Below are 13,282 nucleotides of genomic sequence, written 5' to 3'. Positions count from 1 at the left end.
CCCACCTCACTTAATAAGTAGTATATTTTTGTCTTTATTTGGGGGCGAGGGGAACCTAATATTTGTTGTTTCACACTTTATGAAGAATCTTCACCCTGTCCCTGCAAGTGTCTGGGTTATTCCTTATAATGGAAATATTAGCATCATAATCTATGGTCTCTCCTAACTCACCTTGAAATAGATATGCCTGCATTGTGGACCAAAAAAGAAAGGGAAACAAACCCAGCAGATAAATGTGTTAAAGTCATTGGTTGAAGTGAAAAATGGCAATTTAGAGAAAGGAGCAAGAGAGTGAAATTGTACTATTTTCCCTGAGCATTGGAAACACGATTAAAGGATTGAAAGCTTTTGTTTTAAAAAATAGGCAACTATTCGTTGATCATAAAAGTTTGAGAATGTGCCCTATTTTAAACTATATTTTAAAATGATTTATTTGCCTGCCATAAAATGTTTTTGACTACTTACATTTTGTCTAAACTTAACATAGCTGTGAATTCCTAAAATAGCTGTGTACAATGCAATGAATCATACATAAACTGAAAAATATCTTTCAGATTAACAAAACATTTACATTACCTTAGAGCAGGTGCCAGTGTTTAAACTTGAAAAATTCTGCCTTAATAATTAAGAACACTGTGGTAATCGCTCCAAAAAAATCTGTTGATTAATTTTTTAATGTTTGTGTGTTAAGATATCATTGGTCAATATAGAAAAAGGGAATCCCTCTGACATAGGTCACACAACATGGCCCAATATTTTTATCTACCAATATTGCCCAGTTTAATTTCTGCACAACTGACCAAAATTTTTTGTATAGTTATTTATTTGATCTGTAAAGAAATATGCTCAACGTAAGCAAAAACGGCTTCCAACAAAAGAGTAATAATACTTTCTGTTGTTTGATGAATCTAACAATGCTTTATATTGCTTACTATATTTCATAAAGTATTTTCAGATACATTAGGACATTTAATATTTGCAAAATTCCTTGAGGGAGAGAAAACAGAATTTTTACCATTGTTAAAGTTAAGGAAACTGAATCTTAGAATTTTAGTATCTTGCCTATGTTCAGAGTGAAGTTAAGACTCAAACTGTCATATTTCTACTCAGCTTTAAGGGTCAAGTTAATCGTTGTATTTTGTCCTTTGTGAATCATGTTTTGCTTCCTAGTATTTTCAGTAAGTCCCCAAGTTTCAAAATACAGTCTCTGAATTTGAACTCAAGGCTTTTTCAGGTCTTTCCATTTTAAACTTCACCTGAGCCTACTTTCCCTGAAAGGATCTAGTTCAACAAGAACACATTTGCTGTGTTTTCCATGTATCAGAAACTGTTAGGCAGAGCAATTCATACTGTCTCTCCAATGGTGAGCAAGTCATATCAATATCACCTATGATACTGGAAAAAACACACAATTCCTGACCTCATTCTGAACCAGGCTATAAAATTTCTCGTTTAGGGATGTGGGCATATGCGGGAAGAATTCCCAATAATCTGATCAGGAGCTGAGGTTGCCAATATTAAAATACATTTTAAAATTAAGAAAAGAAGCTAAGATTGCAAATACTATGGAAGGACAAAGCAGATCTCCATTTGGATCACAGGATTACCAGTGGGATTTAGGAGTGAATGAGGAGGTCCTGGTTGAATAACTTCAATGACACAGTCTTTATTTATGATGGAGGCATCATAATGCATGTAATAAGCTATGGTCCAGGTAACTTCCTCCACACAAAGGTTAAATAAATGTTGGTAGTGTATAGTAAATTAGGTAATGATCCTAAGTGTTTGGGCCACAGAAAGCATTTATATTAATTGACTAGGGCTAACAAGGAAATATCACAGACTGGGTATTTTAAACAACAAATTTATTTTCTCATGGTTCTGGAGGTTCAAAGACCAAGATCAAGGTAACAGCCAGTTTGTTTTCTTCTTAGGCCCCTCTCCTTAGTTTGCAGATTATTGCCCTTTTGCTGTCTCTTTGCAGGGTCTTTCCTCTGTGCACACATGCCCTCGGGGTCTCTCAGTGTGTCCTAATTTCCTCTTCTGATAAGGACACAAATCAGATTGAATTAGGGCCCACCCTGCTGGCCTCATTTCAACTTAACCACCACTATAAGGTCCCAGTCTCCAAATACAACCACATTCTAAGATACAGGACATTAGAGAATCAACACATGCATTTTAGGGGACACAATTCAGCCCAAAATAGCATTTTATAAATATCAATTGTTTGATGTTTTGCCCTATTCCCTACTTCCTCTCTTACTTGACTCACGGGTCCCAAACAACCCCTGTAGCTGCTTAGTTCCGTTTGCTGCCCAGAAGTTAGTTTCTTTCGCAAGTTTGGTTACCTGAGAACTTGTTCATGAGGATTAGTGTGTGTGTTGGAACTTCTAGGTAAACATTTGCATAAACATGAAGGCAGGGGCTTCAGTGTCTTTATAGGAGAGTGAGAGTGAGTAGGGTGAAAATTTCTGGTGTGTAGTGCAACTAAAAATGGAAATCTTTTCAGAGTTAGATGTTTGATGCTCTTCAAAATTATCACATGGACCACTTCCTGTGTGCTCATCCTAAACTTAGGTTTGGACCTAGATAACCTGTGTTATTTTATGAAAATTTGTTGTTGTTGTTTTGTGTGTGTGTGTGTGTGTGTGTGTGTGTGTGTGTGTGTGTGTTTACTTTTTGATATTTTGGAAAATAAAATAATAAATATCGTTGGAATATGAAAATTTAAACTTTTATCACCTTTTTCCTTTGGAGAGAAGATTCATGCTTTATAATTCAACAGTCCTTGTTTACTTTTAACTTTCACATTTTTCAAACTTATGTGTCTGTGCTTCTTTGTTGCTGTCAATGACAAAGAGCTTTACCTCACTATTTGCTTAAATTCTCCTCAGTGAGAATTCAACCACCACCACCACAACAACCACCCAAAAAAATGAAATATAAATGTAGTGTTTCTTTTTGAGTTTTATATTGTGTGGGGTTGTACATTTCTTGTTAAATTATTATTGATTCTATAACCGATTCTGCTCTCTGTCAGAACCATTAGCCCTCATAGACCATTTTCGAGGCATTTCAGAAACACTGTCTGGAAGATATCTAATAAAGATGAGCTTGCATGTAAACTTGATGATCACTATACATCTATTTTGTCATTTTTCCCTTTTGAAAAATGAGTTAAATTAATCTTTCATGCAGTTTTAAATCTTATTTTGTATTTTCACAGAAATTTTCATTTAAAATTTTACAATTGAAAATGGAATTTAAAGCTTCAAGTTTATCATCAAGAATTAATAGATTAATAGCCATCATACATCTTTTCCATAATTTTTGTTAGCTAATAAGGGTGAACGTTAAAATTCCTAACAGATTGGCAATTGCTCTTGTTTTGGCCCAATGTTGGTATTGCAGGGATGAAGAACCAGGAAGCCAGCTGGTTACAGATAAGTTCCATATTGACTGGGACTCAGTACTTGTCGACACAGATAGCATCATCATTGCGCGATTTGATGGCAGAGGAAGTGGATTCCAGGGCTTGAAAATTTTGCAGGAGATTCATCGAAGGTTAGGTTCAGTGGAAGCAAAGGACCAAATAACAGCTGTGAAGTAAGTGGCTGCACATATTCCTATTGTTTTCTCTATAAAGATCAGTGCTAGGTAAATGATATATATTGTGATGGGTGCTGACTCAGATATTTGTATTTTAGTTATTAGACAATTTTCTAAGTTAAGCACATAGACTATTGCATTTTTTCAAGTACCTTTCTTTCTTAGCACCATAATAAAAGAATTATCATATTTCCTCTGTGGAATTAGAATTCACTTTGGATTTATGAAAATGAAAGATCTTAATTATGCTGCTATTTTTTTAAATCATAATTCACAGTGTCTATTATTTCTTTAGTTAATTAACAATTCCTGAGCTTTCACAGTTACAATTACCACACTGACATGAAAGAATGACCTGAGAAATCTAGTAGGTTCTTTAAAACTGTACATAGAAATAGGCAAGAATATTTTTAAAATGTAGATGTCATTTCAGTGTGTCTGTAATGGGGCACAAGGATCTTAAATGGGACCCAAGGGTCTTAAATGGGACCCAATAGTCTGCATTTGTTAGCAGGCTATCAGGTGCTACCCAAATTATTGGACCATCACTTTGACTGGTAAGATTTTGAAATGCATGGCTTTTATACATCAATAGAGCTGCAGCCACAAAAGTATTTCTAGTTTGACTTGTGTTGTGTGTGTGCCAAGAATGAATTTCCATGTGCATTTAACTCAAGAAGATATAACATTTTTTTTTCTTTTTCACTGCAGATCTTTACTGCAACTACCATACATTGACTCCAATAGATTAAGCATTTTTGGAAAGGTAAATAGTAGAAAAATTGTGTGTGTTTGTGTATGTATAATTACTTTCCTCAATTTACTCTAAATTACGTATATATCATTCTTTAGAATATAATATTATAATTACTAAATATATGCATTCAATAATGTATTAGTTAACCAACTATTTATTAGTATCTAGTGCCTGGTGTTAAAATAACAACAGGATATAAAAGAGCTCTGTTTTTATGAAGCTTACCTTCTAGAGGAGAAAAAGATAGTAAACAAATAAATAAAAAATATTTTCATATGACAATAAATCTTATAAAAATCAATGGATAAAAGTTAACTGCAGGAAAGACCAATGTTATTAGATTGAGTGGTCAGCTAAGAGCCCTCTGATTAAGTGGTATTTAGGCTGGGACGTAAATAATCAAAGGGAGGCAGTCATAGAAATCGCTTAAGGCACAGCAGGAACAGCAAGCTTTGGGAAGACGAACATGTCTTAGAATCTGAAAGACGACCAAATGCATAGTTATGTCTCCTATATTTTCTGCACAATACTTACTTCTTATAGCAATAATTTTTATTTCAGATTCAACATCATTTTTAGAGTAATAAAATCTACCTCGTGTAGGTGTTTATATACCTATCTCATGTCGGTATATAAATATGTCTCTGGGCCAGATGCTATAAGGATACAGAGATGAAAGAAAGAAATCTTGCGCTATTCTAGACAAAGCAAATTATTGGTGCTCATGGATTTAAATATTGAGAATTTTCAGCTATTCCTAAGTGAACCCAGAGACACATGCCATAAAATAATTGGTAATTTTCTGGCGGCATACATGTCTTCCCCCACTTCAGATACCTGCAGTGCACCATGTCTTTATTGTATTTAACTCTGGTTGTCAGTAATATTCAAGGGACCAATAAAAATATTTTGTGAACAATATCCCTATAATATAAATACAAACAAATAAATGAAATGCCCTCATTAGTGGTAAAGGTATTAGTGAAAAAAAAAACAAAAATGTCGAAGAAAGTGGTCATTTCAAAGGAATGGGAACTCTAGCTACATTAAAATGTGCATATAGTGAAATGGTGTCCCATGCTCCAACATGGATGAACCTTGAAGACATTGGACTTGGTGAAATGAGCCAGGCACAGAGGGATAAATACTATGTGATTCCCTTTATGTGAGGCATCTAGAGTGGTTACATGCATGGAGAAAAAGAGTACAATTATGGTTGTAGGGCCTAAGGGGTGGGGGAAAAGGAGAGCAGTTGTTTAATGGGCGTAGAATTTCAGATTCACAAGATGAAAGCGTTCTGGACATCAGTTTCACAACAATATGAATACACTTGATGCTACTGAACTGTGCATTTAAAAGTGCTTAAGATAGTAAATGTTATGCTATTTTTTACCCCCTCCCCATGGAAGTGCATCTAGTGGAGATCATTATACTCTTTAATGCTCCTGATATATGCAATAACTTACAAAGGACTCAGGGCTTCTGTATTTCAGCACTCTACTTGCTGCACACAAAAACAGGCATCAAAGACCAAATGAGTTGTAGGAGCATTCATTAGTATGGAAATTTAGAACAGATTCAGAAGGTTTAAACAGCCTCATGAAGATAGTGGGACATGGACTGATGGTAAACATTATTCAGCAAATAGAGGGCAAGGAGTATAGTCTGATGTAGATGCCAGATTCAGGAAGGAGAACATGTTTGGGGAACCTGAAATAAATTTACTATCATTGATTATAGGCAAACATAATTACTGGGAAAGAAAGGGTATATGGCAGCACTAGGGCCAGAAATTCACCATCTTTGATCAAGTTATTTCCTTTACATTCAGCAATATTTGATTAAATGTCCAATTCCTGCTTTTTCTTTTTGGTATAATTTTTTTATGGTCTACATATCTTCATCTGTATCTATATCTATATCTGAATCTACATTGACATCTACATCCATATCTACATCTACATCCACACCTATATCTACATCTATATCTACATCATCTACATCTACATCTACATCTACATCATCCAGCTAGCTGGCTAACTCCATCCATTATAATTTATTTTGCCAGAAGAAACGAAACTTACATAGAAATTCTGAGGTACATTTCACTTTTGAGCTTCAGAATGCCAAAATAGTGAACTGTAAGAAACTGGTCAATATTTTTTTGTTTTGTGTATAATTTGTTCTAGCTCAATCTTTAAGATTTGGAAAGCATGTAAGCTAATTAAGAAATAGAGTGATAGTGTTTCTAAGAATGTTTTTTCTATCAAATAATGTAGATTTTAGACTAACCTTACCTATTTTTTACTTATTGTAATGTTAAACTGTAAACAGAAGGAAAACAATGATTAAGAAATGCATGCATTCTAAAACTATTGCATGTATATTAGAGGGAAAAGGATGAGACAAACTTCAACCAGCATTAAAAAAATAAACAAACAAACAAACAAAACTTCTGGGCATTTATATCTGACTGGAATCGAACCCAGGACCCTTCAGTCCATAGGCTGATCCACTGAACCAAACCAGCTAAGATTCCAATTTTATTTCAATATTCCACAAATACTCTACTAGTATAGGTAAGCAAGATTTTATAAAAATAAAATAAATTTGTTAAAATTTAATAAGAAATGCAAAAATATATATTCCACAAATACTCTACTAGTATAGGTAAGCAAGACTTTATAAAAATAAAATAAATTTGTTAAAATTTAATAAATGCAAAAATAGTGGCAAATGAAACTGACATAATAATTGTAATGAATGGAACAATCTCATCACTGAGCAACCAATAAAAAGAAAGCAGAATTGAAACAAAGTAGTCTATACTGATTATTGACTTTTTTACCTAAATCAAATGAAAAACTTCCTCTAATTGACTATAGAGTCCATGTGATGGCCACCAGTTTTGATATCTTTCTGATAGATGTGAGCTGTTTTGAAATAGAAGTTATTTCTCTAAAGTAAATTAAATTAAAGCAGCATTTTTGATTAGGTTCTTAAAAGGTACAGAGAGAATCATGTTCAATAGCTTTCACTATCATTAAGTCTTAAAGAGTATTTAGCTTCACTGGTCTCAAATTTTCATATTAAAAATAGTGAAATACAACTCTTTGTGTAGCAGCAATGATATGCAACCCTAGTTTCACTTGAGAATCACATGGAGACTCCACAACCCATCACCACAGATTGAATTGTTTTCAAGAGCATTGATATATTTTTTGAAGGTCCGCTGGTCTAGGGCATGTTGTCTGAAGCTAGGAAGATGTTCTGGTTTGTTCTTTATTATAATACTAGAGGCCCGGTGCACGAAATCTGTGCACTCATGGGGGTGGTGTCCAGAGCCTGGCCTGTGCCCTCTCACAGTGCGGGAGCCCTGCGATCGATCGATTGCCCCAAAGAGGTAGGCCCTGCCCATCCATCCGGGGTTCCTCGATGGATTGCCCCAAAAAGGTAGGCCAGAGCCAGGGGTCCCTCCTCTGTGCCACGCGAAGCCACGGGACTCCCAGCTTTGCTGCACAGAGCCACTGGACCCGCCTCCATGCCGCACATGGAGCGTCAAGCCCCCACCCACCTACATGCGCCCACTGCACACGCAGCCTCCTGGTGATCGCTCGTTACGGCATGAGGGCATCAGGACCACATAGGCTTTTTTTAGTATAGATTATGCTACAAGGACTTGCTATTCAAAATGTGAACCAGCAGCATAGCTATGCCCTGGAGTTTCCTGCCAAATCTTATAATCCACACCAGATCTACTGAATTCAAATATACATTTTATTAAGATTTGCAAGCACTTTGAATGAACATGTAAGTTGAGAAGCATTTTTCTAGGATCTGCTCCTTCTTTAGAAGGCACCATTCTTCTTAGTTCCTGAAGAAAATTAACTTCTAAGAATCATATTAAACTGAGGTAAACACACACACACACAAACCAACATAAAAACATAACACCAATTTATTATTTTATAATATTTATATGTGTGATATACAGTTCTGTGGACTGCAATAATCAACTATTTTCTCAAAGTAGTAAAGTATATATAGATACACAACTAAATCATAATCAGTGGAAGTTTGTTAGGGAATTTGTGGAATTAGAACCCGAAAACTTATCACCTAAGATGTGATCGTCTACAATGCATTTCTCAAGGTGGGGATAGCATTGCTAGATGGGAAACACTTGAAACCTCTTGGCTGTGACACCCTTGCTCATCTCTCTGACAATCCCCTAACAATGATTTCCTAGGGACAGCACTCTTACCGGCTAAGCAGCTCTTTACTTGCTCTGCTTGACTCATCGTGCCTCTCATACCTCTGAAAAGAGCAGAAGATGCCACACCAGACTATGCCTGTTTAGCCAAAGGATAATTTTGAGTTGATTGTTTTTAAGAAACAGCAGATCCTTCTACTCTGAAAACAGACAGAGTAGAAGTTACTCTTTTATAAGAGACATTGACATTTATAAAGAACATCTCCATTCGTGTCTCCCTCTCTGTACCAACAAGAGAAAGATGACTCTAAACCAGTGATGGCAAACCTATGACGCGCGTATCAGAGGTGACACGTGAACTCATTTTTTTGGTTGATTTTTCTTTGTTAAATGGCATTTAAATATATAAAATAAATATCAAAAATATAAGTCTTTGTTTTACTATGGTTGCAAATATCAAAAAATTTCTATATGTGACATGGCACCAGAGTTAAGTTAGGGTTTTTCAAAATGCTGACACGCCGAGCTCAAAAGGTTCACCATCATTGTTCTAAACCATAAGAAATTCTTAGCAATGGAGAAGGCACTGACTTAAATTTACATAACAAGCCCTATCCTTCTTTAGGGTTCTTTTCTGGGTTACTTCTTAGAACTAACCTCTCCCAATATCTTCTTTCATTGAAGATGGTATTTAAGGTGGTGGCCTGGGATTTCTCACAGAATTACTCAGTGTCTCTGGTTAGTTCCCATATAGTCATAAGGTATACATGTTAAAAACAAAAACAAACAAACAAACAAAAAACCTTGTGCTTGTTTTTCTCTTATTAATATCTATTACAAGGCATTTCAGCCAAAAATTAAGAAGGATAGGAAGAAATTATTTCCCCACCCCTCCACTTCCTTCCTTTCTTCCTTCCTTCCTTCCTTCCTTTCTTTCTTTCTTTCTTTCTTTCTTTCTTTCTTTCTTTCTTTCTTTCTTTCTTTCTTTCTTTCTTTCTTTCTTTCTTTCTTTCTTTCTTTCTTTCTTTCTTTCTTTCTTTCTTTCTTTCTTTCTTTCTTTCTTTCTTTCTTTCTTTCTTTCTTTCTTTCTTTCTTTCTTTCTTTCTTTCTTTCTTTCTTTCTTTCTTTCTTTCTTTCTTTCTTTCTTTCTTTCTTTCTTTCTTTCTTTCTTCTTTCTTCTTTCTTAATGTTTTTATTGATTTTTAGATAGAGAGGAAGGGAGAGAGATAGAGAGGTAGAAACATCAATAAGAGGGGATTGAGCCCACAACCTGAGCATATGCACTGACCAGGAATTGAACCAGTAACCTCTTGGTTCATGGGTTGAGCATCAACCACACCAGCTGGGCTCTACTCTTTCTTTAGATGTGTTAGCACAATTAAGCCTGCTACTTTTAAATTTTGCTAATCAACAGCTATTTTTCTATCTCTCAAAAGGACTGAGCAAAACATTCTTGGTGGTTTCACTCTATAAAGGGTAATTTTATTTCACTTATCTCCTTATTTTGGAGGAAGCTTTGCTCAAGCTTCTGGGTGCTAGGTGAATATACAAGTAAAAAATTGATATATGTGGGGATGAAAAATAATTTCCCCTTTAGTCTTTTGAGTTATTGGCTAAGATACCCTGTAATAAAAGACAGATTAACAAGAGAATAATAAAAATATGTTTATTGACATTTATACCTCATGTTTACATGGGAGATACCCAGGGAAAAATGAGTAAGTCTCTGAGGTGGCTTAGAATTCAGGCTTAAATTACCAGTTTTTTAAAAAATGTGTTTGTATTTATTTCAGAGAGAGAAAGGGAGAGAGAGGAATAGAAACATCAATGATGAAGCGAATCATTGATCTGCCACCTCCTGCACACCTCCTCCTGGGGATAGAGCCCACAACTAGGGCATGTGCCCTGACTGGGAGTCCAACTGTGACCTCCTAGTTGATTCATGGGTCCATGCTCAACCACTGAGCCACAGCAACCAGACCTAAATTATCATCTTCATAGGGAAACAAGAGAAGAGATATAGGTCTTTTAGGAGAGATAAATGACTGGTAAGAAAGATGAATAGGACATTAGCAGAATAGATGGGAGATGCAGTTTGTGGCAAATTTTTTTCTGTCAACTTTTATTCTCCTCTTTTATGACAAGAGTTAGTCTTCCCTGATTGATGGAATTCCTGGAGAAGGAATCTATAACAATCGAGTTCCTGTTGGAAGACCTGTCTTTATGAGAGTTCAGAGAAATCCTCTCCCTGCATTTGTTGTTTTTTAAGTATCTCTAGCTCAAAATAACCAATATGCCATTGTGGAACATTTTGGAGTGGAATATTCTGCTACTCTTAACATACATTCTCTTTGCCATTTCATTAATGTCTGACTGCATTTTATACTTTTTTATGTATCAATATTTAAATGATGTTTCAAATAAGCATAACTTAAATTCTGTACTTATTATATCAAGTGTTTAGTGAGAATACTAGATTACTTTAGCATTAAACGACACTAGAATCATCTAGAAATCTTTTAAAAGTAGACCTCATCATGAACTAATTGCACCAGAATTTCTACTGCTAAGATCTGGGTGTTAATATTTTTTAATACCTACTAGGATACTCTAATGTCCAGCAAGATGTGGAACATTGCCCAGAGCACAGATTAAAATTAATTTCTAAAATTAATAGTTAATTCCCTTAGCCTAGTATTACTGTCATTGTTAAAATCTCTTTTCTGGTCAACTCATGGACTACAAAAGAAAGTTGAACATCTTGATTTATTTTTTAAGAATTTATAAAAAAATTTCAAGATGGTATTTTAAAATTAAATTTAAACAATAATCCAATTCATCTAAGTAGCAACATTATTTACCATATCTCATTTCCTTCAAATATTTAGTTGCATGAAATTGAAAGCAGAATCTATATTCATTTATTTATTTTTATTTTAAAAATGTTTTTAAATTGATATTTAGAGAGAGAGGAAGGGAGAGAGGGATTGAAACATAATGGAGAGATAAACATCAACATCAGTCAGTTGCCTCCTGAACACCCCCTGTTGGGGATGAAGCACCCAATCCTGGCATTTGCCCTGACCAGGAATTGAACTGGTGACTTTTTGGTGCATGAGTGGATGCTCAACTATTGAGCCACATTGGCTGGGTCAGAATCTGTATGTATGATAATAGATTTTAAATATTTAATTATGCTTTCTTAATTCTACATAGCCATCATTATTATTAAATGATCTACTAAATATATATATTAAATCATATATAACTTATTAAATCATATATCATTTTAGGTTTCATATATATACTAGAGGCCTAGTGCATGGATTTGTGCACATTAAAGGAAATTAATTAGAAGGTGGCCGGCAGGGCGCGACTGGGTGAGATGGGCCAGACATGCCCTGAAGCCAACCTCCCGTGGTCCCTCTCCAGCTGGGGCTCAAAGGGCGTCTGCTGAGTGAGCAGGGTCCCTCCGGCAGGTGAGGTCACTCGGCCTGGCCTGTGGGGATTGGCTGAAATCGGCAGTCTGACATTCCCCAGCGGGGTCCCAGAGTGCGAGAGGGCAATCTGCAAAGTTGCTGTTGCTTGGCAGCTCCTGCACTGAGCATCTGCCCCCTGGTGGTCAGTGCATGTCAAACTACCAGCCAGTCACTTAGCCTTTTATATATATAGATATCTGGCTTGCCTAGAATGATATATGATTTAATAAGTGCTGTATTTGCATAGCTTCAAATTATTTTGGGCAGTTTACAAATATTTGGTATGAAATTAAAGAGCAAACCTTTGACACTTGGTGCTATATGATTAATTTTATATTTTACCTAAAATTATTAAAATAATGTTCTATAAAAATTTAAACAACTATTTTCAAAATTTTATGTGTACAAAGTGGTCTTTGTGTTACCAGGGAGATTTGGGTATCCATTTCCCCCTGGGTCTGGGGCTGGGACTTGTGTTCTTATCATATTTCAAGAAAAATAATTTTCTGAGACTCACTCAGGAGAGTGAGTGATTTTCATTTGTGTGGAATTATATCCCTGGGTTTCCAAAGTCCCATTTCCCTTAGTTTAGTTCTGGAAGAAGTGTAGAGCTGAAAGCAAAGCTGGTGTCCAGAGTTTCCATCCCATGGTGCAGCTGGGTCAGTTCAGCATCAGGCTAGTTGCAGTCCCTTAGTCCACTGTGTGTGGAGGCCACATGACTGTGAGCCATGTGGGAAAATGCAGGAGAATGTAACATGCCAAGAACACAAGGGCACAAGAGAAACCAAGAGCCCAAGAGAGGGCATTTCTAGGGAATTAAATATCTGAAATGTTGCACCCTTGAAATGGCCATGACTGTTCTGGCCAATGACCTGTTCCCAAATGTGATTGACAGACAAGTATCTTCTCTATGTCACCCCAGCTTTACTGGGCATGTGTCTATCTCCCCTCCGTTGGAATCCTAGGGAGTAAAAATGTGTAGCTTCCTGTTGAAGCTGCCCAAATAACATGCCTACAATATTTGGTCTTCCCTTTGCTCCTTTCCTATTATTAATAAACTAGAGGCCTGGTGCACAAAATTTGTGCCCTGGGTGGGGAAGGTGTTCCTCAGCCCAGCCTGCACCCTCTCCAATCTGGGACTCCTGCGGGATCGGGCCTAAACTGGCAGTCAGACATCCCTCTCACAATCTGGGACTGCTGGCTCCCAACTGCTTGCCTGCC

The 13,282-nt window shown here is 36.1% G+C and overlaps 1 protein-coding gene across 1 annotated transcript in view; it reads left to right on the top strand.

Moving 5' to 3' along the window:
* Window positions 1-13,282, top strand: part of DPP10 (dipeptidyl-peptidase 10 (non-functional)) — a 321,640-nt gene that overhangs the window by 295,945 nt on the left and 12,413 nt on the right. The window contains exons 17-18 of the mRNA XM_005869090.2: window positions 3,415-3,609; window positions 4,324-4,378. Of these exons, the coding sequence (XP_005869152.1) occupies window positions 3,415-3,609; window positions 4,324-4,378 (250 nt within the window). The remainder of the gene's footprint in view (window positions 1-3,414; window positions 3,610-4,323; window positions 4,379-13,282) is intronic.

Source organism: Myotis brandtii, unplaced genomic scaffold (assembly GCF_000412655.1).
Source record: "Myotis brandtii unplaced genomic scaffold, ASM41265v1 scaffold288, whole genome shotgun sequence".
In the NCBI taxonomy this organism is placed as follows: Eukaryota; Metazoa; Chordata; class Mammalia; order Chiroptera; family Vespertilionidae; genus Myotis; species Myotis brandtii.
Note: the sequence above shows the minus strand (reverse complement) of the source record. Positions and strands in the feature narration are given on the sequence as shown.